Genomic DNA, 26,885 nt, shown 5'->3' on the forward strand with positions numbered 1-26,885 from the left:
AACTTCAGTCCCCGCGGCCTGGCTTCATTTGGCCCCCACAGCCTATGTTCTTTTGGGCCCTGTCGCCTAGTTTCCGCAGACCTTGCTGCCTGATTTCTTTTGTCCCCACGGCCTGCTTTTCCTAAGTCCCCATCATCTGGCTTTATGGGGTCGCCCTGCCTGGTTTCCTTAGGTTCTGCTGCCCGGTGTTTGCTCCCCTGCCTGGCTTCCATGGAGCCCTCTCAGGCTCACTTTAGGATGGGGCATCAGGGCTCAAGCTACACCTGGAGTGGCAAGTGGTGAGGATGTCAACAGCATTGCCAATTGTTCTGCAGTTGGGGCCCTGCCAGCACAGCCTGGATTCCTTTCTGCCTGGACAGCGACACAGCGTCCTCTCTTGTGATGGGAGGTGGGGCTGCAGGGTCCAAGGACACTTTAGGATTCTTGTCCTCAGTGGTTTGTCAGAGGAGCACTGGCTTGGCCAGTGCTGTCCCCATCTCTCTTTGGGGTCTGACAGTGATGACAGGGCTTTGGTAGGGGCTGGGGCTTGAGGTCGCGGCCTCATCTCCTTCCCCTTGCCTCCCTTCCTGCAGCCAGGCCTGACATTCAGGTGCCCTATAGACAGTTGTGGGCACAGAGAGGTTTTGAAGAGGCCTGGGGTCACTCAGCAGGTGGCTAGGCTGAGAGCTGCTGCTTCTCCTCATCCTGGAGAAGAGGGGGTGAGGAGGTGAGGCAGGAGGGCCCTGGGGGCAGGGTGGTTTCTGGGGTTTGCTGGCTCCCGCTGCCACCAGTGCCACCATCTCTTCACCCGGGGGCTCCCTCACCCCTCTGCTCTGGCCAGGATCTCCCCTCATTCCCAAATACTGGCAAAAGCAGGGTTAGGAGAGGAAGGAGCCGAGTAGGGAATAGTCCGTTTCCTTGACTTTCAGGAACTTTCCCTTCCTGCTTTAGGCCACCCTGAGCTTTATCCTGTCTTCCCCCAGGCACAGGCCAGGCAACCCAAGGTCCCAGCATGGAGTGTGTATCTATTTCCCACTGCTGAGTGTAGGGGTGTGAGGGCTGAGGGTGCCGGGGCGGGGGGGGGGGCTCTGCGTTTCTGGAGGTGCTCTGTTATCTGTGTGGAAGGGTGAGTGTTGTGAGTGTGTGCTGGTATCCATATGTGAGACCAGGACTGTTTTGATTGAGTGCGTGTGAGAGAGTCTGTTGTGTGTGACTGTGACTGTGATTCGTGTGTGCGCGCATACCAGCGTGTGTGAGGCTGTGGCAGCGGGTGTCCACGTGGGAGGCCGTGATGAGTGGCTGTGATGGGAGACTCCAAGTGCCTGTGTCAGCGAGAGGCTGCCTGGGTGTGTCTGTGAAGCTCTGGCTGTGTGTGGTGGAGGTGGGGGACTTTGGGAAGCTCTGCCAGTGGTAGTGAGAGCCCGAGCGTGCGTCCCATCTTGGGGTGAAGTGAGCACTGGGTGTCATGTACCCCTGAATCGCTGGTGTGTGTGTGTGAGCATGTGTGCGCGCATACTCATGCCTGTGTTTACCCATCAGGAACAGATTGCTCTGGCTTCCCCACTGTGCAGAGGGGAGGAAGGGGGAGGAAGGATGGCTTGCTTTTGCCCAGCAGACCAGAAGCTTCCTCAGAAGTAGTGTGTGCAGTGTGCGTGCATGTTGGGGGGCAGGGAGAACAGCACACGTGAAGACCGTTGACGTTTCTGTTCCCCTGCTCACCTCTGGCTCTGTCGGAAAGACCATCTTCGGTTTTTTTCCTTACACATCAATGCTTCACATGCACTGCCCACCCCCACCCCCCCCGTGTGTGTGTGTGTGTTCGTGTGCGCACGTGTGCACGCACGCGCGCGCGTACACACAAGCTTGCAAGCATCGACCTCTGTGTATATATTCGAGGGTGTGTCTGCACCATAGCAGTGATGGGGCCAGGGGTGGGGTGTAGTGGGAGATGCTGAGGCAAATAGATCTGTGTCCCAGCCCCCAAGTCTGGAAAGCCATTCTGTCCATCCTTCTGTCTCCATGGAGGGCTCTGCAGCCTCCTTCCTGCCCCTGCCTCATCTGCTGCGAGCCCGCTCCCCTGTTGGCGGAGGGAGGTCTCAGTCAACCCTGTTGCTCTGCCCATCCCCCGCCTTTCATGGAGTTCTTCCAGCTGTCTAACCTCCTGCTGCAGCGTCTGTCCCTCCAAGAAGGCCAGCCCCCAAGCCCCCACTCCCCCTAGACTTAACCCGACTGGTGTGTGGGCCTTTTCTGGATAGAGGGATCCTCCTGATTCTTCTAGAAGCCAGAAGGGATTCTGGACTGGGGTTAGGGGATGAGGGATTTGGCGCTTGTACCTCAGGTGCTGTGAAGCTATCCAGAGCCCATGTGCCCAAAGGGAGGATATGAACTTATCTGCCCCTTCCTGCTTCCCATTTGAGAGGCAGGGGGCTGGATCAGATGACTTTAGAGGGAGAAAGCCCAGACCTTTTGCACCAGGCAGCATGCAGGGCGCCGAGTGGGGCTCCACATGTGCGCACGGCTGGTGGGATTCAGACTCCCATCTCCCCAGGACACCTCCCAGCTGCCCAGCCAGGCCTGTCACGGGAGGCCCGCAACACGCCCGCACACACGTGCAGCAGGGCACGCACATGCTGATCTCAGGGTCCCCACGGTGCAAGAGGCTGGGGGGTGGGGGGTTTGAGCGCTCAGAGTCCAGGCTGCTGCCAAAATCCATCGGAATCTTGTCCCCCCCCACCACAGGCCCCCATCTCCGGCTGTGGAGGTCACAACAGCAGGTGCGGATACCCCCCCCCAACTCACTCACATTGCCGCCTCCTTTTCCACAGCCTCAGCCAGAGGCTGGAGCTGGGGGACCGCTCCCCCTGCCTCCCTCCTGGCCCCCCTCCCACTGGTGCTCAGCTTCTCCTGCCCCCTTCTGCGGGGGAGGAGGGGGCATATGTTTGGGTGGGGTCCTTTCCCCTGAGCATGGGGGCTTGCTCCCGGAGCGAGTGGGGATGGGTAGCCCAGGAGGAGATACGGCTTGAGTCCTAAACCCAGGCATGGCTTCTGGGTCCTGTGCCACTTAGGGTGGGGGCACTGAGAGCTGAGAGGAGGGCCAGGTCTGGATTCAGAGAGAAAGGAGGAAGAGACAGGGGGAGACACCGCGGGGAGTAGGAGGCTGCCCCATGGCCAGCCGGCCCCAGCCCAGGAGCTGGCCCCCGACCCAGGCCCGCCCCCTCCCCCATGGGGGGCCTGCTGGGCCAGCTGCCAGGGGCCAGGCCTCCCTCCTTGGCCTCCGCCCCACCCCCAGCCTCTGGACCGCTCAGGCCTCTGCCCCCCCCCCCACCGCCCACGCTGTCCAGGCTGCCTAGGCCTGGTGGGATCTGGGGGCCTCCTGGCCTCAGCCCCTCCTCCCCATCCTGGAGCTTCCCGCCCGCCTAGACTGTCTCTCCCAGCCGCCCCCTCAGCCAGCACTGCTCCTCCCTGTCCACCATGTCCTTGTCCCTGTCTTTGCCCCTGCCCTGTCTCTCATTTTCCCTCTCTGTCTCCAAGTGTAGGTGTCTCTCTTCCCCCACCCTAATTCCTCTGCAGGTCTGAGGCCCCTAGAGTTTCCTAGGCCTTTGAATCAGCGGGTCGTCCTGCCCTGGGTTCTTGCCTCATTCCCAGGATGCATCTTCTAGGGCTGTGGTAGGGAGACAAGAAGGGGATGAGGCCCCAACACAGAGTGCCTTTTCCCTTACCCTGGGGGATCCTGGAGTCTGGGGTTGCCAAGGGAGACTGGAAGCTATGGAGATGTCACCTTGGCCCCTGCTGTGGGCCAGATGCCCTCCCTCAGAAGGATGCTTCTGACCTCACCTCAGCCCCAGGCCGAGGGGGGTGGGGTCCAGGCCAGTGACCTTCGCTGGATCTCAGTTTCTCGGAGGTACCACGTGGGGCCTCCCCGTTCATTCATTGTCCAGGCCAGATTGAACCTACCTGACCCTCAACACACCCACACCAACCAGCACCCTGAAGCCCGAAGCTCAGAACATGCTATTGCACATCGACACACACGCAGTCGGAGCTGGGCCCCAGGCAGTGGTGCCCAGAACCCCCAGTCCCATCCTGGATGTGGCAGGGGTTCCCCAGGGTTGGGTTGAATAACTTAAACTGCCTTGTTTCTACAAGACTGAATAGAGGCTTTCCCAGACTCACACTTCCCTTTCTTAGGTTTTGCCTTCAGCTGGGCAGGGGCTGAGGGTTGAAGTGCAGGGCACCTGAGCTCCTGCTGGGGCTGGCACGAGGGGTCTTAGGCCCTGGATCCTAAGCAAGAAACTGGGTAGTTGAGGTCCTTGATCTGGAACACATCACTGTGTCAGTGTCCCTGCTGGCGACTGTCAGCCTCTGTGGTGTCAGCATTACTGAGGGCTGGTGTTACTCTGCGTGACTGTCCATCTTACTGAGTCTGCCAACATCCCTGTGTCACTGTGGATGTCACTGTCATTGTTAGCCTATGTGACTGTCAGTCTCATTGCATCTTTGATTCTGAGGTTACTGTCATTGTGACTGTGTCAGTGTTAACAGGTGTCATTGCCTTGTTTGTTGATGTCATTGTGTGTGACTGTCACTCACTGCATCATTGTCACTGTGGTGACTGTCAATATCCCTGTGTGTCATTGTCAACAGCGCACTGTGTCATTTTCACTGGGTGTTGTTATCAGTGTGTAATGTCTTTGTGTCATGGTGGAACGGTGACAGTAAGTTGGGGGCCCAGGGTTGTCTCTTGATGTGTCACCTGTGTGTGTGTGTATGTGTGTGGCAACACTGTGGGGTTCTGTGTCAGGAGAGGTGCTGGGCTTCTGCTTACAAGGAGTTTGGGCTGCTGGGCACTTGCTAGTGGGGTGCCCTCTGTTCCCTCCTCATTTCTGGGTCTGGGGCTGGCGGCCAGGCTGGGCCTCTGGAAGGGTCTGCAGGGAGGCTGGGCCAGTTTGCATAGCCCTCATCTGGGGCTTTATGGGATTTATGCTCCAGATCTATCCCAGAGCCATGGGGTGTGGACCTGGAAAATTCCTGGGAAAGATGCTCTTTGCCCTGAGATGGGTGGCCTGAGGTGAGCTAGGGTAGGGCAGAGCTGTAGCTTGGATGCCTCTGGCCTCAGCTTCCCTACCTGGGAATGGGTCCAGCGGGGACTCGGAGGGAAGAGGGAAGTGAAATTGGCCTGGGGCCCCCTGGACCTGCAGGTGGGGTGGGATGGGGGTTTTGTCCACCCTTATGCCATGGGGGCTGGGCTCCTGGATTCATGGGCAGAAGCCGTCCAGCCCCCAGGAAGCCCTGCTCTTGTCTCAGATCAGCCAGCGCTGCTGCACTGACGGCATCCTCTCCTCACACTGCAGGAGGTGGGTGGGCTTGGAGAGATGCTCTTGGTGGGCACAGAGACCCTGTTGGGGTCTCTGTCACTCTCTCTGGGTCTCTCTCCCTCTGTCCTTGAATCTCTGCCCATCTCCTATGTTCCCTGTCTCTCTTCCTGTGACTCTTCTTCCATTTCTCCCTGTCTTGTTCTTTTCTTGTCCCTCAGGGTCTCCGCTCACTGCTTTCCCTCTCTCCTTGCCTCTCTGTTCCCCCCTCCCTGGGTCTCTCCCTTTTCTGGGTGTCCCCAACCGTGCAGCATCTGTCGTGGTACCCCATCCCCCCTCTCTGCAACGCTTGCTCTCAGCAGCGCCCGTCTCCCATGGCTGCAGCCCCGTTGGCCCAGGGCCCGGCCCTTACAGTAACTCATCGGGCTGATGGAGGCGACTTTGATGAAGAAGCCTCCCCTCCCCCTGTGGGGACCCGGGTGTGTGTGTGTGTGTGTGTGTGTGTGTGTGTGTGTGTGTGTGTGTGCGCGTTGTATGCCTTACACTCGTGCCAGGCCATCTCCTCGCCCGCACAGCCCTCCCAGCTGGGACCAGGAAGGAGCAGGGAGCACAGGACCGCCCTGTCCCTCTACTCCCGTTCTGTGATCTAACCTCTGTCCACTCTGCCGGCCCGCCTGCCTGGTTCCTCTCCCGTGTGGTGGGCAGTGGGCTGGCTCTGAGGAGACGGCATGGGTGGACGGCAGAGAGGGTTGGGGAGGGTCTGAGGGCGCCCTGCAGGGGTTGAGCTGGGGAACCACATAGGCCTCCAGCCTCCTATCTCCCTTTCTCCAGCCCCAGCTCTGAGTTTAGCACTGGTTCATCCTGGATTCAGTTGCTCTGAGTTTAGCACTGGTTCATCCTGGGTTCCTTTGCTCTGAGTTTAGCACTGGTTCATCCTGGGTTCGGTTGCTTGAGTTTAGCACTGGTTCATCCTGGGTTCGTTTGCTCTGAGTTTAGCACTGGTTCATCCTGGGTTCGTTTGTTCTGAGTTTAGCACTGGTTCATCCTGGGTTCGTTTGCTCTGAGTTTAGCACTGGTTCATCCTGCGTTCCTTTCTTCGCCCCACCACTTGCTGACTGTGACTTTGGCCATTGTCTTACCCTCCTAGGCCCGAGGAGTAGCTAAAGATGGGGGAGTGGCAGAGGGTCAGGAGCCAGGCCCGGTGGTAGCAAAGGCCTCAGGGGTCACAGATGTGGGAGGGGGAGCCGAGGCCAGTTGGGGCCTAGAGAGTTGAGCTGTGCCAGGGAGGGGCAGCCGGAGCTCCTGCGGCTGTAGCTGGAGGATCACCAGGTGCAGAGGGGAGGGCTCACCTTGTGAGGGGTGAGTGTAGCAGTGGGTAGGCAGGAGCCCTTCCCATAAAGGAGGCCCCAGAAGTCAGATTCTCTCCGGCTCCCCCACCCGCAGCTCCAGGCTGACAGCCACACTTGTCTCCCCTGCTGTAGCTCTTTCTGCAGTGTCTCTGGCTGTTTCTCTGGCAGTGTGTCCGACTGTGTGTCTGCATGTCCCTGGCAGTGTCTTGAGTGGTATGGATACTTCCTGACTGAGCATCTGGCTGTGTCTCTGGCTCTCTCACTGGCAGTTTTCCTGGGTGTATGCCTGTTTGTGTCTATCAGTTCCTCTGGTATTTCTCTGCCTGTGTGTCAGGCAGTTTCTCTGGCATGGTTTCTGACAGTGTCTCTGGCTCTCCGGCTATGTTGCTGATGGTTTCTCTGCCTGGGCTGCTTACTCTTTCTCTGATATGTCTGCCTGTGTCTGGCTGAGTCTTTCACAGGGTTTCTTGCGGGTCCTTTGGTTGTGTGTTGGCTGTTCTCTGGCCGTGTTTCTGGCTGGTTATCTGGTTTATCTACCTGTTTCTCTGGCTTTGTCTGATCGTGCCCGGCACAGTCTCTCCAGTCTGTGTGTGGGCTCTTTTCCTGGGGCTCTGTCTCTTGTTTTGGGCAGTGTCTCTGGCTAGTGTCTTTGTTGTGTGTCTGGCTGTACCTCTGGTAGTGGCCGTGGTTGAGTGTCTGGCAGTGTCCCTCTCTGGATCTCTGCTTCTGTCTTGTTGACAGTCCCCCTCTCTCCTCAGACTGGGGCAGGAGAGTCAGGTTGGGAACCTTTCCTGCAGGAAATAGTTATTTCCCTGCCCTCAGGTATGGGCATGCGCTGGGGTGGAGGGGGGTGAGGGCAGGTGGACCCATCCCAGGAAGCAGGACAGCAGGTAAGGGGGCCACTGAATCCATCCTGGCTTCTAGGAACATGTCCTGAGTGTGCTTTGTGTACCCACATGGGAGTGTGTAGACACTGATGCATATCTGCTGGGCTGGGGCTCCCAGGCGGGCTGGGGCTCCCAGGCTCCTGGGCTGAAGGACGGGCTGTGGTCCCTGACAGGGAAAATCCCTCATCCTTCTCATGATCATTAGTGTCCACTAAAGCAAAAGCCACATCTGACCTGGTCATAATGTACCACTGCCCTGGTACCCTGCTGCTCTGAACTTCCCAGAGCCCAGTGGAGCAGGGCTCACTGGGGGATCCGGGTGGGTAGGGGGAACATGGCAGGGGCAGATCCGAGGGGCTCTCTCCCCAGGAGCCTGGCAGGGGGCCTTTTATTCGAGGCAATTTGGAGAAGTATAGACCTCCAATCAAGTTAGAACATCACCCTTTCAGTTTGTGATGTTTATAGCTAATTAGCTAACCTTACCAGTGAGTTATTTTTTTCCTAGAAAAATGGCCCTAGCATTACCAGTGATCTGTAACCCATCCTGCCTCTAGCGGCTGTAATGAACAACAACATTGTAGGTTGCCTTCTACCATCTTAGCAGACCTCTGCCTACAGATGCCAGTAACGTGTTCTGTTGCTTGAAGAGGATCCTGAGCCCCATTAAGAAGGGCATTTGGGGTCAAGGTGCCCTGGCCCTAGGGCTGGGCTTTCCCAGTCTTGCCTGAGAGGAGTGGGGGCTCCCCAGGAGGCTCCTGCCTGGGCTGATGCCGCCCCTTTCCCCGCTGCCCACTCTTTCCCAACAGATGGCTGCTCCTGTCCCATGGGCCTGCTGTGCCGTGCTTGCTGCTGCCGCTGCCGTGGTCTACGCCCAGAGACACAGTCCACAGGGTGAGTACTGGGCGGGGGAGCTCCCTGCTGACCCCCTCTGGGAACTGAGCGTGAACCCTCCCCGGCATAGCTGTACTCACCCACCCAAGAGCCACCTACTGCCATAGGCTGGCATCGTCACACATGAACATGAGTCATATGACACTGATATACGGGGTGACCCACTGATGTCATCCCATAAACACAGTCCCCCAGTCACTCCTGGGTGGTCTCATGCTGATGGTATCTCTGGCTTGAGATGATCTGTCCCTCTGCCCACTAGCACTGATACAGGGTACAGGCAGGTGGGATGGGAGTTGGGGGCAGCTAGGGGCAGGGCCCTGTCCAGTATCTGGTGAAATGGGGTTCCCTCGGATTTATGGGAGTGCAGTGGGAGGCACTGGGACAGTGGGTAAGAATATTTCCCCTTATCCCAGAAGGAATACAGGGACAGAGATGGTAGACTGAGCACAAGGTGTGGGGATGGTCAGGGTGACAAGTGGGAGAGGGCGGGCACATCAAGGAAGGGGCCCGGTCAGTGAGCTGGGGTGGCTGGAGGGGGCAGGGATTGCTCAGGCTGCGCCACTGGCAGCCTCCTGCATTTCCCGCACCACCTGTCCAGTGAGTGCTGAGTCCTCACAGTCCACGGGGCAAGGAGCTGCACCCCTGCTGGGAAACTTTACCACTAGCCCTTCTGCGTCTGAGGCAGCGCCTCAGGCAACCACGTCAGTACAAGGTCTGACCTCGAAACTCCTTGAACGAGGGAGGCTCCAAGTGTAGGGAGTTCCCCCCTTGGTTGTGTCCTGCCCCCCACCTCAGTTGGCTCAGGTAGAGGCAGAGAAGGTGGGGGCACCTCTGGGGCCCAGGCGCAGAGCAGACCCTAATGGCTGAGCTCCATGACCCTCAAGGCTGTGGGTTCAAGGAGGGCAGTAGGTCGAGGCTCCTGTGGCCTCTTCCTCGTGAGCCCAGCACTGAGGCCCAGAGAGAGCCTGGCCTGCCCCAGGGCTGCTCCACAGTGGGCAGGGACTGAAGGGAGCACCAGGCCAGCGCATCGACCCCCACCTGCAGTCGGCCTGCCTGGGGGTCCTGTGCTGACCAGACCAGCCTAGGCCCGCCAGTGGTCTTCCCCGTTGGCCTCGCCCCTGCCCTGTGTGTGGGCATAGGCTGCATCTCTGAGAGTGTGAGACTGTCCTTGTGTGTTAGACTGTGTTCTTGTGTGAGTGAGACTGTGTCCCTGTTTGGGTGTGTTTCTCTGTAGTTATATCCTTGTGGGCTGTGCCCTGTGTGTGACATAGTTGATGTGTGACCGTGGCCTTTGTGGGGTTGTGTCCTTGTGGTTTAGACTGTACCCCATGTATGATAGTTTGTTAGTTTCTCTTGTGTTTCTGTCTCTTCGTGTGTTCGTGTCCCTGTTAAACTGTCTCTCTGTGTGTGAGACCATGTCCCCATGTGTAACTGTGCCTCTGGGTGACAGTGCCCTTCCTGTGCATGCATGTGACCTTTTATCAGGTGTTACTGTCCCTGAAGTGGGACAGTGTCCCTGCGTAGCTGTGACCTTGTGGATGGTTGTCCTGTGTGTGCTTTTTCTTCTTTGTGGTGACTGTCTTCATCCTATGTGTGTGGTGACGTGAAGTTGCTTAGGACGCCTGGGGGGACTGTTTCCAGCATGTGGTCCCCATGTGAGCCCATGTGCACAGGTGTGAGGGAGCTGTCAGCTCTATCCCCTGTGTGTCCTCGATGTCCATGACCTCATCCTGTCTCTGTCTCTTATCCTGGCTTCTAACAACCTTTTCACAGCTGATTCCTTTGGAGCATTTGTCACCGCATCAGGGCCAAGAACCCCATCCTCCCCCTGCCGCTTGATTTAATTTCTGAAATGGACAGCACATCAGTAGGGGCACCCACGGGGTGGGAGGAAAGCTGTCCAGAGACAAAGGATTAAATCACTGCCATCTTTGGAGCTGTTGCGTGGCTGTGTGTATTGCTCTTGCTGTGTTAATTGTAGCAGTTGTGACACTGTGGGATCGTCGTGTCACATTACCCCCTCTGCCTCTGCGTTGTGGCCTGTAGTTGTCATCTGTCATTGTACTGTCGTTTTTTCACTCCTGCCCTGCCCTTACATGGTTGGTCTGTCACTGTTGTCAGGTTGTGTTTCCGTTTCCTTTGTGAGGCAGACAGGGTTCCCCACGTGTTACCCCGCTGCCATGACATTCGTTGTGCTGTTCGGTTGGTTTCCTCATCTTGCGGCTGTACCTGCCCCCCAGTATTAAAGGGCCATACCGGGGCCGTGTTAGTTCTGAGCTGCTGTTGGTCAGTGTCCATGTGTTGCTGCTGGAACCGTGACGGCCACGCCCCCTCCACGACGGTCAGTTTTCAGCCTCCTCCTCAGGCCGCTGGATGCAGAGTCTCTGCTGGGGTGGGGGTGGGGGGGCGTGCAGAGAGAGGGGCTTGGCATGTTTCCTGGAAGCTCCAGGTTTTTGGAAGGGAGGCTGGAGGGGGGGTTTCGTGGCTAGGGCTGGTGGACTGGGGGGGCTCTATGGCTTGAGCCGTGGACACTGGGCCTCTGGTCAGAGGGAGGCCCCCAGTCAGTCTCTGGTCCAGCCTCACAGCTGTGGCCTCCAAGGCCCCCCGGCCACCACCCTTCCGCCTGTTCATCCTCTGTTCGGCTGGTCCCAGGCCCCACAGACGAGTGGTCAGGGCTGGCTGGGTTTCCTGCTTCCCTCTCCTTTGATGGGGACAGAGAGGCTCAGAGAGGGGCGAGACAGAGACAGGCAGCGGGGGAGAGAGCTGGAGATACAGAGAGATCCCCGGCACAGGGAGAGTGACCAAGGCAGCAAACAGGGACAGATGTTTCAGCACAGAGAAAAGCAGAACTGGGAAGGGGTCTATAAAGGAGGGAAGGGGGCGGCTGGTGGCATGGGGCGGGGGTTGGGGGGTGGGGATCCCTACCCCCTGCAGTCCTAGTGGTGTTAACAAGTCTAATTAAGAGGCCACTGGCCCAGCTTAATTGGCTCGTTAAGAGGAATTGCCTCTGAAAATCCCCGGGCTAGGCGGGGTGGCTCTCTGGAGGGGAGATGTGAAGGAGTGTTAACAGGGATCCCGCGGCCGCCCCACCCCCCGCCCCCCTCCCCCCTCGCTCTGCCCCTCCCACCCTCACTCCACAGATCTGGCTGGGACCAGGGAAGCATCTGTCCTTCCAGGCTTGGGGGGCAGGATGAGGAGGGTAGATCCGCATCTCCCGGCGCCCGCTCCTCTGGGGCTGTCTGTAGAATCGGTGCCTTGGACTTCCTCTGTCCCACTCGCCTCCCCACCTAGCGCCGCCCTTCCACTCCAGTCTCCTGGGCTCCGTCCATCACGCCTGGGTTGCCGAGGCTGGGGTTTGCTTTTGGCTCTGACAGGCCCCTCCTGGGGGCAAGAGAGGAATGGTCAGAGAGCTCCCTCAGTCCCAGCACTCCCCGACCCACACCCCAAGCAGTTTCTGCCTCATGATGATGTTGACAGCTGCCAGGGGTTCCCTAGGGCTCCTGGCCTGGACCCTGCCCGTTCTCCCTTCTCCTGCTGCCGCCCCAGCCCTGTATGGTTGGGAGCGGGGGGCTTGTCAGGGGCTCAGAGTCAGGGAGAGGGAGAGAGGCAGGACAGAAAGACAAGGATGGGGAAGATGAAGAGATGGGAAGAGACAGAGGGAGGAGTTCGGGAGAGGGGCCCCTCAGCCCCAGCTTGCCTGGGTAGCAGATGTCAGTGACTGGGGCTGGGCCTGTTGGTGGCAAGAGGTTGGGGTCATGGGGGTCAGGAAAACTTTTAAAAGGACCTGGGGACTGGAGGTGAACTGGGTCTTCTCTCTCAGCACGCTACACAAACTCTCTACACATACACATACACACACAGTCCCCAGACGTGCACACACACGTACGAATTTGGAGGCACTCACATGCCTGTACCCTTGTACGGCCGCACAAGAATTTTGCATACCCCTCATCTCCCCGGAACACTCACACCGTGAGACTCAGAGCCTCTCGGCCTGGACTCCTCACTTGCGCACATTCACGGGCTCTCATCCGTGCACGTTTGCCTGGGGGTGCTGGGCGGGGCTGTGACCTGTGACTTTTGCCTTGTGCCCTCCCCGGCCCCCACAGAGACACCCCACGTGCAGTACGAACGCCTGGGCTCAGACGTGACTCTGCCGTGTGGGACGGCGAACTGGGATGCATCTGTGACGTGGCGGGTGAATGGGACAGACCTGGCCCCTGACCTGCTCAACGGCTCTCAGCTCGTGCTCCATGGCCTGGAACTGGGCCACAGCGGCCTCTACGCCTGCTTCCACCGCGACTCCTGGCACCTGCGCCACCAAGTCCTCCTAAATGTGGGCTGTAAGTGTTACTCCCAGCACCCCTCATTTGACCTCCCACTTCACTCAAGGGCATTGTCCATGAGGCCCAGACCCTTGGCCTGGTTCAAAGCCCCTTCCTGGTGGTAGTGGTGGAGGCCCTGACCCTTGCCCTCTGATCCTATTTGAGCCTGCTCTTCTGACCTCTGAGCCCAGTCTCACCCCGTTTGCAGACCCCTGGCATTTTGCACTTGTATCCACCCCCACTGGAGATCTTTGAGATCCTGAAATCCTGTTCCCTATGACAAGATGGGCACAGGAGGGCTGGCAGGCATGGCCCACCTGGGGCTTGGTGGGGAAGAATCCTAGAGTCACAGCTCCGAGCTGGAGTGGCCTCACTCCACTGTGTCCTCTCACAGGTTCTGGCCCTGAGGGCCTTAGGGAAGAAAATGGGGTATACGGTTATGCAGGTAGAGGTGTGGCACTCTGGGAAGCTCCAGGGAAGAAGGAAGGCTTCCTGGAGTGTGAAGCACATGGAGGCTTGGAGGATTTGGAGGATACACTGAAAAAGTTCTTTCTGGCAGAGAGCTGAGTGTGACCATAGGTTTCAGAGGCTGGGAGGGCATGAAACGGCCACTTGGGTTGGTATAAATGGCAGAAGGGAGCTGAAGGAGGGGACGGGGCAGATCATGATCCTAGAAGCTGGGGAGTGACATGATCAGAGTCATGTTGTTTAAAGGTCCCTCTCTCTGTGCTGAGGGGAGGCAGGTGGATGGGCAAAGGCAGGGGCAGGAAGGAGGCTGTTGCTGGGATGCAGGAGAGATGAGGGGGACCTAGGACCGGGGCATAGAGTTGGGGAAGTTGAGAGGGGGTGATTGGACCTCCAGGAGTTGGTGATGGATTGGAGGTAGGGAGGACAGGAGAATAGAGAGGGGGAAGAGTCAAGACGGCTGGTGGTACCAATCGCTGCAACAGAGACAAGGTTGAAGGGTCAGCTGGAGGAGAAGATGGCATGTTCTGTTTACACGGTGTCTCAGTTTGGGTTTCCCTAGAATCAGGTGAGAATTTGCATACAGGTGGTCTATTTGGCAGGTGACAGAAACATCATAAGGGAATGGGAAAGTGATAGAAAAGGAAGTTAAGCTAGCCAGTAAAGGGGGAGTTATCTAGCCACTGCTTCTGGGCAACTGGCGCTTAACCCGCTGGGGGAGCCCTGGGAGCCAAGGCAGAATGTGTGCCTCAGAGTTCTCCTGCCTAAGGAGAGCGGGGGCTCAGATGCTTATACACTAAGGAGTCGGGGTGGGGCTGCTTTAATTCCCAAGCACTTTTGCCCTGATGCCCTGACAGGCAATGCAGGTTTTGGTGGCCAAAGGAAGCTCTGAGGCAAATAACTGCAGAAGCGGTCAGTGGGTACAGGTGAGGGATCTGCGGCACCACCATCTGCTATAGACTTGTTGGGTTGTGGTCCCCGGGGACAGCCGGGAGTTGATGGCTGGTAGCCAGTGAATCTGAGGGTCTGGGACTCGGGGAGAGGCCTGTGCTGGAGATGGGAATTTGGGGGGTTGTCAGCATTAACTCCTTGGGAGGTGGTGAGATGGCCAAGGGTGAGATTGTGGGATGAGGAGAGAAGAGGACCCAGAACCCAGCCCTGAAGACCATCACCATAAAAGGGGTTGATGGAAGAAACGAGCCACAAAAAGAGATGAAAGATCACAAGGATCCGGCAGGAAGGTAGAAGGAAGAGCAGGTGAGTGTGATTCAGAAGAGGCGTTTGGAGAATCGGGATGGTGAGGTTATCAGTGTTGCTGACGGTCATCTGGGCAGGCCTCTGGAGCTCAGCCAGAGGCACCAACTGACAGAATAAATACTCTGAAAATAGTTTCTTCTTGAGCCAAGGATTCAAGCTTCTCTGGCCTCATCCTACTTGGGTGATGCACCCCACTGTCTGAAGATGGTCTCTTTACTCCTGGGAGCTACTGAGGGGAGGAGATGCTTGAGGGACCTGGGAGCAGGCCCTTTCCCCACTATCAGGAGACTGGTGTGGACAACCGTGGGAAATGTTAGGCTGAAGTGTTGCTCGGGGTCTGCCACAACACTGACCCATCAGTGGGGCTAGAGGAGAGGTACAGGTATGTTTTGGTAGGGATGTTCCTTTCCCCACAGAAAAGCTTTTTTATGTGTTCAAACTGGAGAGATGGCAGTCATCACGAAACGCCTTAGTTGCAAACCGAGGGTGGAGTGACCCCTGTCGGCCAGCTTGAGATATGCAGGATCAGCCCACCAGAGTCCTCCTTGGCCCACCACAGGGTGCATTAGAAGTGGACCACGCAGCCTAACCCTGGGCCCTTACATGGGGAAAAAGGCCATATATTGAGTGGCATGCAAGGAGTATGAGGCCAACTTGGTACAACTCACCCATACCCTTGTCTTCTCAGTTCGAGTCCCAGAATTCCTCAGGATGGACAAGGCTGGCTGTGATGGCTGGGCCTTGGTGGCTCTGGGCCCTCATTCCTGATGACTCGATTTTCTTTGAGAGGTCACTGGAAGGGGATTGGGTCTAGATGTAATGCCTGCAGCCATACCCACAGCTGCCCTTTGTGACCGGAGCCCAGACCTGTTTTTTTATAAGTTTTTTTTTGTTTTTTAATTAATTAATTAATTTATTTATTTATTTTGGGCTGTGTTGGGTCTTCGCAGCAAGCAGGGGCCACTCTTCATCGCGGTGCGCGGGCCTCTCACTATTGCAGCCTCTCTTAGTTGCGGAGCACAGGCTCCAGATGCACAGGCTCAGTAGTTGAGGCTCATGGGCCTAACTGCTCCGCGGCATGTGGGATCTTCCCAGACCAGGGCTCGAACCTGTGTCCTCTGCATCGGCAGGCAGATTCTTAACCACTGCGCCATCAGGGAAGCCCCAGACCTTTTATAAATAGTGCTGACCACTCCCCAGGCCCTGCCTGTCAGAGGAGAGCTGGCCATGAGTTGGCTGTAGCATTAGTTACAGATACTTATCTCTCATTGCCTTGTTTCCTTCTAAAGAGTTGGTCAGAGGAACAGGGGACATTAATCATGATTGTTTCAGTCACTTTATATTAGTAACAAGAGACTGGGTTTGGCAACACTCAATATCAAATTATCCTTCTCACCAGTGCTCAGAGAACAGGACAGAGCTACCCCTGGTTTGTGGGCCATTCAAACTAAAAATTATTCAATATTTATCCTAAACATATAAGATTTTCATGTCTCTATTTCCAAGGGAACCTGATCATAAAAATATTCCGTTGAAAGTCCCCTTAACCAGGCTGATCCCTGAACTGCTTCCTCCTGACCCACCTTCCTGGCCTCAGGCAGATGGTCACAACCAGCAAGGAGGCCCCTACCCGGGGTGATGAAAGGACCCCCACATTAGGAAACAGGATCACAAGGTTCCTTTCAGTAGCATCCTTTTGTTTCCTTAGACACTGCTGATTCCATGTCATTCTGATTTTAAGCTGAAATAAATCAGAGATTAAGTGACTAATTTTAAATAGACAGTTCTTTGTCCAGTTTTAAAATATTTGTATTTGATGGGTCAGGACAGGAACTCCCGAACCCCTGGTTCAGCATCGCTTCCTCCTCAGCTCTGTTTGGTGGGGAAGGAGAGAGCAGCCTGTGGTTGAAGAAGAAATTGGGGAGAAAAGATGGGTAGAAGGCGGGCATTTAGGAGTCCAGAAGTTGGGGTGCCTCGAGGGATGTCACAAGATAAGGTTAGGACAGGCCGTGGGCCTTGAATGCCAGGCAGGAGGAGGAGTGTGGGTGCGGCCCGGGCGGGGCTGGAGCTGGAAGGGTCACCCCGCCCCGCCTGGCCTGATCTGGCCTGGCCAGGGGTGTGGGCAGCCTGCCCCTCCTCCTCTCTGAGCCGGCGGGCAGGCCTCGTGCATGCCGGGGGCTCCAGCCCAGGCGGGCTGGCGAGATGAGAGGAAAAACATGCGGTTTGGTGGGCTGGACATGGAAAAACAAGCCAGTTAGGAAAACAAACAAATCCTGGGCCAGCGGGGGTACACGCACGCATGCACACGCACACACGGCCCCGCGTGGGACTCAGGGACGCCCTGCCACAGGCTGATACTGTCACTTGAACATCTCAGGAGCCCCCATGGGGGCAACTCAGGAGCATGCCTGTATGTGAAATCATGACACGTATGCGTATGGGCTTTTGCTCACACACAGCCTCTAACATGCTCTCACACGGTGTTCAGCTCATACGTGTGAACACACTTGGAATTCTGGGCACCTTCCCACACCCACAATTCGAAAAATGCATTCACACTTATGTTCCGTCTCATACGCAGTGTCTCAGGTTTGTAGTCCCGCTGTCACTTTTTCACACACAACAGCGCATTTACACGCATTTGCATGGAGGACCTCAGCCACACAGCCTCACACGTGTAGACAATCCCCAAGTCACACAGCCTCACCCCGAGCCCCACACAAATGCAGTCACCAGGCCACGCACAGCCAATCGCAGTGACACTGCTGCCGAGTCCCAGTCACACACAGGAAGCCTCTCGGAGTTACGCACACAGCCTCACAATGGCAGTCTCTTACAAACAGCTTCTCCCCTGACTTGCAGTGCGCTCCCAGCAGGCCTCCTCATTGCATACTGTCCCACAGCCTCACACTTGGTCTCTCTCAGCACCCCCACCTCCGCCCACCCGGCCCCTCAGCTGGGCTCCAGCTGCAGCAAGTCACTCCTTTTCTTCCTTTTCTTTGTTTTTCTTTCCTCCTTTTCCCTCTGAGAAACCTGGTCCCTGTCAGGAAACCCAAGCCCTTCCCTACTCAGGGCCCAGGGCCAGGCAGGAGTAGCCAGATGACAGACAAAGCCCTGCCTGCCCTCCCCACCGCCCCCCATGACCTGCCCAGTCAGAGAGGAGAACTGGTTTGCGGGGGGATGTCTGAGGGGAGACTGGTCCGAGGGGAGAGGACGGTCAAAGGGAAATGGAGGAAACCGGCCAATGAGGAGGCTGGGCGGGGGCCTGCGAGTCCAGTGCCATGGCCCGCTCTGCCCTCCAAAGAGTCCCAGGTGGCAGGGAGCTGACTCTGCAGGCTTCAGTCCCCCCCCCGCCCCCCGCCCAGTGCCCTTCTCCTTTGAAGCTGCGGGTAAGGGAGGGTGGTGGTAGGAGGGGGCAGTGGAGGCTTCTCAGCCAACCTCAGAATGTCCTTTCCTCCTGGGGTGGCTGCCAACTCCGGCCTGGCCCACAGGCCCCCACGAGGCGCTTCCTGTGTCCTTGGCCACCCCCCACCTCCACGCCTCTGTGTCCCTGGGCAGATAGGCACGGCGTACGTGAGGCGTGCAGGATGAACACGGAAGAGACACAAGATGGACATGGGGCCAGGAAGGCTTCCCGGGGGAGGCAGGCAGCAGCAGGCAGAAAGCAGGCTGCCCCTCGTGCAGGCTCAGCTGGCCTCCAGCTCTCCCCTGCAGGCCAGGGGCTGGAGCCACCTCTGCCCACAGCGTAGCCCACACCACCTGCCACATACAAGCTCCCCTCATGCCTCTCTGACCCCTTCATCTCTCCTGCTGCAAAGCCAGACCAGGCCCTGGCGGTTCGGCCCCAATACATACATACTTCACATATACTGGACATGTACGTGCAGTCACACACAGTCATTCACAATCCCGTGCACACTGTGGATGGAAGCCCACGGCTCCCCAAGTATCGCCACGGCCACTCAGCAAGTGTGGACATGCACTCCCCCTCACCATCCCTGGCTTATTGAGCTGCCCCCCTCCCATTTCCTGTCCACCTGTCAGGCAGAGGGCGGGGGGGGGTGCACAGGAGGGAGGTGTCAGTGTCCCTGGAGCCGTGGACGGACATGCCTTGCCTGGGTCAGATCACAGAAGCTGCCTCCTTCCAGGAACCTGAGCCGGCTGTCCTCATGCCTTACCGAATGCCCGAGGGTGGGACAGCTGGGCTAAGTGCTCACGGCAGCAAAAAGAGTGGTTAGACAGCAGAGAGGACTTCCCAACTATGTGTGTGTGGTCGTGTTGGTGGGTATCCCCGTCCTGAAGTTTAGTACCAGCTCTGGCTTGCTGTGTGACCACAGGTAGGTCCCCATCCCTCTCTGGCCCTCCGCGTTCCCCAGAGTAAAGGCAGCTGCTGACCATATAAAGGGCTTCTTTTTTCTTTTTATAAATAAATTTATTTATTTATTTATATTTGGCTGCGTCGGGTCTTCGTTGCTGCACTCGGGCTTTCTCTAGTTGCGGCGAGTGGGGGCTACTCTTCGTTGCGGCACGCGGGCTTCTCACTGCAGTGGCTTCTCTTGTTGCGGAGCACCAGCTCTAGGGTCATGGGCTTCAGTATTTGTGGCACACGGGCTCAGTAGTTGTGGCTCTCAGGCTCTAGAGCGCAGGCTCAGTAGTTGTGGCGCATGGGCTTAGTTGCTCCACGGCATGTGGGATCTTCCCGGACCAGGGCTCAAACCCATGTCCCCTGCATTGACAGGTGGATTCTTAACCACTGCGCCACCAAGGAAGTTTCCTAAAGGGCTTCCTTAGGGGTCTGTGATGGAGAAGCTGGGGGCTGGGGCTGGGGTGAGGTACACACCAAGGGAACAGCAGCTTCCTCTCTGCACACACATGCAGTCACACATAGACATGTGCTCTGAGAGCCGTACACATAGACATTCCTACATACGTACCCACATTCCATCACACGTCACTCATTCATGTCACACACAGACACATAGGTGACATGTATGCATATGAACAGCCGCCCAGTGCTGTCGTTCATGTGGAGCCACCAGGCCTGTCCTCGTGTTTCTCATTCTCTCCCGAGGGGAAGCCTGGGATGTCTCTTCTCCAGGGAGTGCACCCTGATCACCCCACCAACCAGAGGACCCGGTCAAGAACCCCCCTTGGCCTCTGTTGCACAATCTTCCTCTGGAAATGGACGCAGTGTGGCAGGAGATTTGGGGCTGGGGCCGATTCCCCCAGACATCACCTCCATCCTGTGATCGATGAGCTGAGGCCTGCAGCCCCCTGCTCCCCACGTTCCCGCCTCCATTGAGCAGGTGGGGGGGCTCTCTCTCCATACAGCCCTTGTTTTCCTTTAATTAAACATCTGGCTCTCTGTGGCCTGGGAAGCCTCAGACCCTCGCTGACAGCACCCTCCCCCCGCCACCTCTGGCATGGCTGATGGGTTGAAGGGGGAGAGCTGGGGTTCTGGGGCCCACCTGTCCCCACACTAACGCAGGGGACTGGGGGCTCCAAGAATGTCCTGACCGTGCTGTCCTCACCCCCAGTGCCGCCGCGGGAGCCCGTACTCAGCTGCCGCTCCAACACTTATCCCAAGGGCTTCTACTGCAGCTGGCATCTGCCCACTCCCACCTACATCCCCAACACCTTCAATGTGACTGTGCTGTGAGTAGATGCACCTTTGACCTGGTTCCAACCCTGACCTCTGACCTCTCCCCCGGCCCCCCATCATGCCCCCCAGACCCTAGCCCAGCCTTGGGCTTGACCTTCCCCCAGCCTCTGCCCTACCCGACCTTGATGTTGGTAACGGTGCCTGGGCTTCATCCCTCCCCAGGCATGGCTCCAAGATTATGGTCTGTGAGAAGGACCCGGCCCTCAAGAACCGCTGCCACATCCGCTACATGCACCTGTTCTCCACCGTCAAGTACAAGGTCTCGATAAGTGTCAGCAACGCTCTGGGCCACAACGCCACAGCTATCACCTTCGATGAGTTCACCATTGGTGCGTGGGGAGGGGGCGGGTCTCTGCTGCATACTCCAGTGGGAGTAAGTGGATGTTTGCCAATGTGTATATGAGCGTTGGTGGGGGTGTCCACATTGTGTGCCCAGGTATATGTGGAACGTATAATGTGTACACATATTGCGTGGCATGCATATACCTGTGAACATCTGAGTGGATGTCCTCCACCTGCTGGGGCCGAGAGACCTCTCCAGCGGCTCTTCCCATCCTCTCTCTGGCTCCCAGAGCATGCAGGAGGGGGAGGGGGGCAGGCTGGGCCAGACCCTTGTGCAGCTGCAGCCTCCACCCCCCCCACACACACGCTAATGGCTTCCTTACGGCCTGTGATGAATGAGGTGTCAGAACAGGAGACAGGACTGGGACAGATATCGCCCTCCCCCAACCCCCATCCCAGCCAGACCCTCTACCTGCCCCTGCCCCATCCCGGCCAGACCCTCTACCCGCCCCTGCCCCATCCCGGCCAGACCCTCTGCCCGCCCCTGCCCCATCCCGGCCAGACCCTGTGCCTCCGCCTGCCCCCCACCCCCAGCATGGCTGGATCCCCAGCCAGTCTCTTGCTATGTGAGCTGGGCTCTTAGATGCTCTCATCAGATTCTCAGCCCACTTCCAACCCAGATCTGCAACACCTGTGGACTGTCTTTTAACTTTGACCCACAAAGCAGCTTCAAACCCAGCCTCTTCCAAGCGAGGCCATGTCTCAGTTTGGAACTGGAAAAGTTGAGGTGAAAAGCCAGGCTTGGGGAAGTATATGATGCTGGTACAGGCTGGGGTGACCCAGGTGATGATGAGGGTAGTGGTAGGGCATGACATAGGCTTAGTAATTGGGATGCTGGTCATCATGAGGGCGGGGTTGATGATGGGATGAAATTTATGATGTTGATATCATGAGCTGGTGACAGTGGCTCTAGTGACCGGCATTGGTGATGACAGGGACGTGAAAGGTAGAAGTAATGAGATGGTTGTTAACGGTGGTTGCCAAAATTGACACCAGAGAAGAGCAATGATTATTGATGTGCATTGGTTGACATGGCGGCTGGGGTTGACGAAATGGGGTTGTTCCAAGAGATCAGTGTGGTACTGAAGCTGTGTTTCCTCAACAGTGAAGCCTGACCCTCCAGAAAACGTGGTAGCCCGGCCAGTGCCCAGCAACCCTCGCCGGCTAGAGGTGACATGGCAGACCCCCTCGACCTGGCCTGACCCCGAGTCCTTTCCTCTCAAGTTCTTTCTGCGCTATCGACCCCTCATCCTGGACCAGTGGCAGCATGTGAGTGCCCTGCCCAGATCCCGAGAGCCTGAATCAGAGCCACACGGCGTGGGAAGCCCCTGTATCCCTGCTGCTAGCTGTTCCAATGTGAAGCCTGAGGGCAGTCAGAGAGGCTTTCCGGGGGGAAGAAGGGACCAGGTGGGCCTGGAAGGATGGATGGAGCTGAGGGAGATGTCCTGATCTAAGGTCCTTAGGGGTTCCTGGTGACCCCCATTAGGGCAACAGGAATGCATCTATCGTTGTGGCTCCGCATGGTGGTGGAGAGAAATGCTGGGAGGCAGATGGCAGGCAGTGTTTCCCTTTTCTTACCTCCGGCTTCAGCCCTGATCAGACATCTCCCTCTTACACTCTGGGCCAGGCTCTGAGCCTGTGCTGGACCCAAGGGGCAAGATAGTCTCTGTCTTCAAGGACTCACAGATGGGCTCAAGGGTTCAGAATCAGGCAATAGAGTCAAGCTCAATCCAGGGTATGAGCTCAGGCCGTGATTAGTGTCATGGCTCCAAAGTCAAGTCCACCTTAGAGGTCAGCTTAAAGTTATGGGTCAGAAGGTGGTCTGGACTGGGAACGAAGCAGTGGAAGGGGGGCAGTGTGGGGTCAGGCTGTGGTCTGGGATGTTGATCAAGCTACGAGAGTGAGCTCTGGGGAGCAGCCAGGGGTTTGGGGCAGACTTGAGTTTCTCTCTCCTTGAGGGCCCTGGGCCCATAGGGCTGTGGGTGCTACGTGGCCTATGAGGTGTGTGGGCTAGGTCTGGGGCTGGGAAGGTGCGCCCTGGGGCAACCCAGGCTGGCACCCAGGGTCAACCTGTGCCCCCACCGCATCCACCTGGTTCCAGCCTCATCTCCTGCGCCTCTCCCAGCTGGCCTTTAAAACGCGTAATTCGATTCCAGGGCGCCTGTTCTGGTTGCAGGCCTGGCTCCCACAAAGGCTGCTTACATGCTCATATGTTCCCTGACAGAGTCCGGAGTCCCTCCCGCCTGGCCAGCTGCCCGCGACTAATGCATTGCTAATAACCAGGGTCTAGTTTCACAAGCCCCCCTCTCCTGCTAACTAGCTACAGGCAGCAGCCCCGCGCGTCGCAGTGCACACGCCTTGCAGTGGACCTGGCACACTGCCTACCACACACACACGGGAACATGCACGCACACACGTGGCCCCCAGCAGGAACCGTGCTCCCTACGTGCGTGCAACTAACATGCCAAGGCCACCCACTGGCCTGCACCGTGGGCAGAGCTGACCCCAACGCTGACGCGGGCAGAGCAAAATATGTGGGCTCTGTAGCAAGAACATGAATGGCCTGTGGCACATGTTATCCCTGCTCCATGTCACATTGGTATTGTGGTTGGCTAGATTTATGGCTCTTTTGAACTTGAGTTTTGCTCTGAACAGAATGGACTCTCCCCAATCCTTAAGCTTGGAGAGAGGCAGGTGTATGATTGGGAGGGGGAGTGGAGGGGAGAGCAAAGAAAAACATCACTTGGATTTTCAGGAGGATGTGAGAGATACAGGTCAGGAATTACACAAGAATTGGGCACCGTGAGGTCTGGCAGGGGCTGTCTCAGCATGGACAAGGGGGAGGCAAGTACTGGGACCCAGCATGGGTTCCCTACATCTTCTGCTCTGGGCCTAACTCAGCAGGAAGGCTGGGAGGGCATGTTTGATGTCTGCTGCCACAGACTGGATGGAGGACTCCTAGGTAAGGCGGATGCCAGCAACTAGGGAATTCCTGACAGTTGTGGAGCCATTCTCTTAAGGGGGTGGCTTAAGGGATCAGTGACAACCTAACAAGAAGGGCCCAGGCCTAGGAGATGTGGCTTCCAGGAGGGCACTGCGCTTCTAGGCCACATTCCTAGAGGTATGGTTGGTTGCCCACCCTAAGCCCACCAATGAGGTGGTAATTTGATCTGCTCCCCATGGCCCTCTCCCTTTGGGGAAAGACAGATGTGGAGATCCGGGGGACAGAATCAAAGGAGGAGGCCCGAGGGTCAAATCCTGGGAAGAGGGAGAAGGAGCCGAATGAGCTAGGGCTACTTAGCCAGAAGGGGTCTTTGCAGAGCTAAAGGGGACTGGGGGACCAGAGGTGGAACTGGGCCCCAACTCCAAGAGAGGAGGGTCCCTGGGGCCTGCCGATCTTCCAGGGCTGGGAGTAGGACTTACTGAGCCCAGATCTGAGCCCAAAATGGCTCTCATACTGACTCTGGCCTTTACCAGTACCTCCTATCTCAGGCTCACAAACCCTGGAGAAATTGGGAGGCTTTCCCACCCCACTTGGACCCAGCTGCCCACACATGAATCCACATACACACACGCACATGGGCTCACAGACTGTCAGGTCAGGTAGCCCAGACCCTGGTTTTCTTGGGGGAAGAGTGTAACAGGGGCCAAAAATGCCCTGAAGCCACATGTGGCCCAGAGCGGGCCCCCTCCTCCGCCCCTGCCGGCTGCCCCTGTTTACGAGGCGCCTTAATGAGGCAGCGGGTGCCGCTGAGATGAACCAGAGCCCAGCCTGGGCCTGGGAGGGGCTCCGGACAGGCAGGCCAGCCTGGAGGGTTGGGGGAGACCCTCAGGATGGGGCCGGCCAGGGCAGGGGTGGGGTGGCCATGCCTCCAGGAGGAAATGGAGCAGCTGTCCTGCTGTCCTGCCGCCCCAGGAGCTGCCCCCCACCCCTTTTCCACCTCAGGCAGGGCGATGACCGTAAGCGAGGCCACCCTGAGGGGGAGACCCAGCTGGGGCCAGGCTGGTGGGTGCGCCCGGCATCTGGGAGCCCAGGCTCTGAGCTGGAACCCATGATAACGACAGAGCTGGCTGAAGTCTCTCTGGTGCTCACCATGTGCCTGGGTCCTCATTACAACCCTGTGAGAGAGATCATTAACGCCATTTTACAGATGAGGACCGCAAGGCATGTGGAAGTTAGGCGACTTAGTCACCTAGTTAGTAGGGGATGGAGCTAAAATCTGGACTCGGGCAGCCTAGCTCCATGCCTGCGTTTGTAACCTTCCCTTTAAACAGCTCCTTGATGGAGTTGGAGAGGGCAGCACATTACACCTCTCACCCCATTCCTCTTGTCGCCTCCAGCTGGAACTGAAGTCGGGACTGGGCTGGGGCTAGTGAGAGAGCTGGGGTAACAGCAGAGTGAAGACAATGAGCAAAGTCCTCCTTACTCTCCCCTCGGGGCATTTCTCATCTCCTTAAAGATCTCCTCCCTCGGGACTGTCTTTGCTCCCTGTGGGCGCGTGGGATGGGGGTGGCGTCTCCTCCCAGAGAAGTCTTCACTCTCCCAGGGGTATTCTCAGTGTCCTCCCCCCAGGGAAGTCCTCATTCCCTCCAGGGGTGTTTTCCCTCCTCTCTCCCCACAAGTGTTCTCACGTCTTCCGGGGGTGCCTCAGTCTCGTGACCCCAGGGTCCGCTGTCCCCATGCCCCCCGCCCCGTGGTTTGGCTGCAGGTGGAGCTGTCGGATGGCACGGCGCACACCATCACGGATGCCTACGCTGGAAAGGAGTACATCATCCAGGTGGCGGCCAAGGACAATGAGATTGGGACGTGGAGTGACTGGAGTGTGGCCGCCCACGCCACACCCTGGACCGAGGAGCCGCGACACCTCACCACCGAGGCCCAGGCCCCCGGTGAGCCCGCCCCCTGGGCTCCCTCCTGCTCCTCCTGGGACTTGGAGCATCTGCCCCAGGGGTCTCCACAGTCTGTGTGGCTGCCACACTCCAGTCGGTCTGTCCAGCCCCTGCTGTTCCTTGTCCTTGCTGTCTGCACATTCTCGGTAGGGACCTCTGGGTGCCTTGGGGAAGCAAAGACCTGCCTGATGGGTGAGGCAGGGGCTGTCTGACAGGAGAGGCAGCCCTGGTCTGACACAAGAAGCAGGAGCAGTGTGCCTGTGGACCCCAGATGGAGGTGGGACTCCAGCCCCGGCCCGGCCCGGCCCTGAGTTTCCCCCATGTTCCCCAGAGACCACGGCCAGCACCACCAGCTCCCTGGCACCCCCGCCCACCACGAAGATCTGTGACCCCGGGGAGCTGGGCAGCGGCGGAGGACCCTCAGTGCCCTTCTTCATCAGTGTCCTTGTCACCCTGGCCCTGGCTGCCGCTGCCGCCGCTGCCGGCAGTCTCCTGATCTGGTAAGTGGAGTGAGGCTGGGTGGTGGAGGGGAGCCCGAGGGGACCCCGACCCCACCCTCTTCCCTCAAAGCCTCCTGCCCTGTCCCCCCAGAGCCCGGCATCCCGTGAGGACATGCCAGCGCACCTGCAGAGGAGCAGGAGGCCGGAGCTGAGCCCGAAGACCCCGGTTTCTATTTTGCACACGGGCAGGAGGACCTTCGGCATTCTCTTGAGACACAATTTGTAGAGACCCCGGCAGGCCCGGGCCTGCCGCCCCCCAGCCCCGCCACACCACGCCGGCCCCCCTCCCCGCTCAGGGCAGGGGGCCATGCAGCTAACCCACCCACCAAAGAGCACCCACACCTCCGTCCTAAGCCCTGGGGCTGGGCCCTCCAACGCCAGCGACTCCCAGGAGCCCTTGGGGGCCTGAGGGGAGCCCCTCACATCACAGTCTCGCCTCCTGTCCCAGCGTCCTGTCTGTTCCAGGGTCTCTGTTGCCACCATCAGATTATAAGCTCCTGATGCTGGGGGTGCCCGGCCATCCCCTTCCCCCGGCACCCACACTTTTCAGTGCCCCGCCTCCACCCCTGTTTTGTACGACCCTCCCCTTTTCCTGCTCCTGCCCCGCAGTATTTAATGCCCTGTCAGTCCCCTGTAGTCTGACTCAGTGGTAACTTGCTGTATTTGAATTTTTTACAGATGTATATACGGGGGTGGGGGGTTCTCATTAAACGTCACCATTTCATGAGTCCTTGGACCGGACCCACTTTGGGAGGGTAGCCCTTGTCCAAGGACCTCTCCCCTTCCAGGCCTGGAGGAGGGAAGCAGTTAGAGTTGGAGAGAGACAGCCCCCTCCAGACAGGTGGGGAGAGGCAGTTCAGCTCTCAGGCAGGTGTGTCCGGGGACGGGGCTTCCCGCCTCTTTGGAGGGTAGAGCTCCCTGGAGGCCATGGGCAGAGTTTTGGGGAACGAGGGGCCCCAGTGAGGCAGGTCCCACGTGGGGGGGGCGGGGCATCCAGTCAACCCCGAAGGCTACTGAATCCTG

General features: G+C 58.0%; 1 protein-coding gene across 3 annotated transcripts in view; it reads left to right on the top strand.

The window, feature by feature from the left end:
- CNTFR (ciliary neurotrophic factor receptor) overlaps window positions 1–26,573 on the top strand; it is a 37,909-nt gene extending 11,336 nt beyond the window's left edge. For 2 of the 3 annotated variants that reach the window (XM_082618629.1, XM_082618628.1), the window contains 8 exons: window positions 8,334–8,418; window positions 12,531–12,764; window positions 20,006–20,123; window positions 20,293–20,459; window positions 21,578–21,741; window positions 25,182–25,362; window positions 25,694–25,862; window positions 25,954–26,573. In XM_082618629.1, coding sequence (XP_082474755.1) covers window positions 8,334–8,418; window positions 12,531–12,764; window positions 20,006–20,123; window positions 20,293–20,459; window positions 21,578–21,741; window positions 25,182–25,362; window positions 25,694–25,862; window position 25,954 — 1,119 coding nt within the window. In that variant the 3' untranslated portion in view covers window positions 25,955–26,573. Of the gene's footprint in view, window positions 1–256; window positions 279–8,333; window positions 8,419–12,530; window positions 12,765–20,005; window positions 20,124–20,292; window positions 20,460–21,577; window positions 21,742–25,181; window positions 25,363–25,693; window positions 25,863–25,953 lie in introns of those variants that run through there. The other variant, XM_082618630.1, reaches the window with a different exon arrangement.
- The last annotated feature ends 312 nt before the right edge of the window (window positions 26,574–26,885 follow it).

This window comes from Mesoplodon mirus (assembly GCF_964341445.2).
Source record: "Mesoplodon mirus genome assembly, chromosome: 1".
NCBI lineage: Eukaryota > Metazoa > Chordata > Mammalia > Artiodactyla > Ziphiidae > Mesoplodon > Mesoplodon mirus.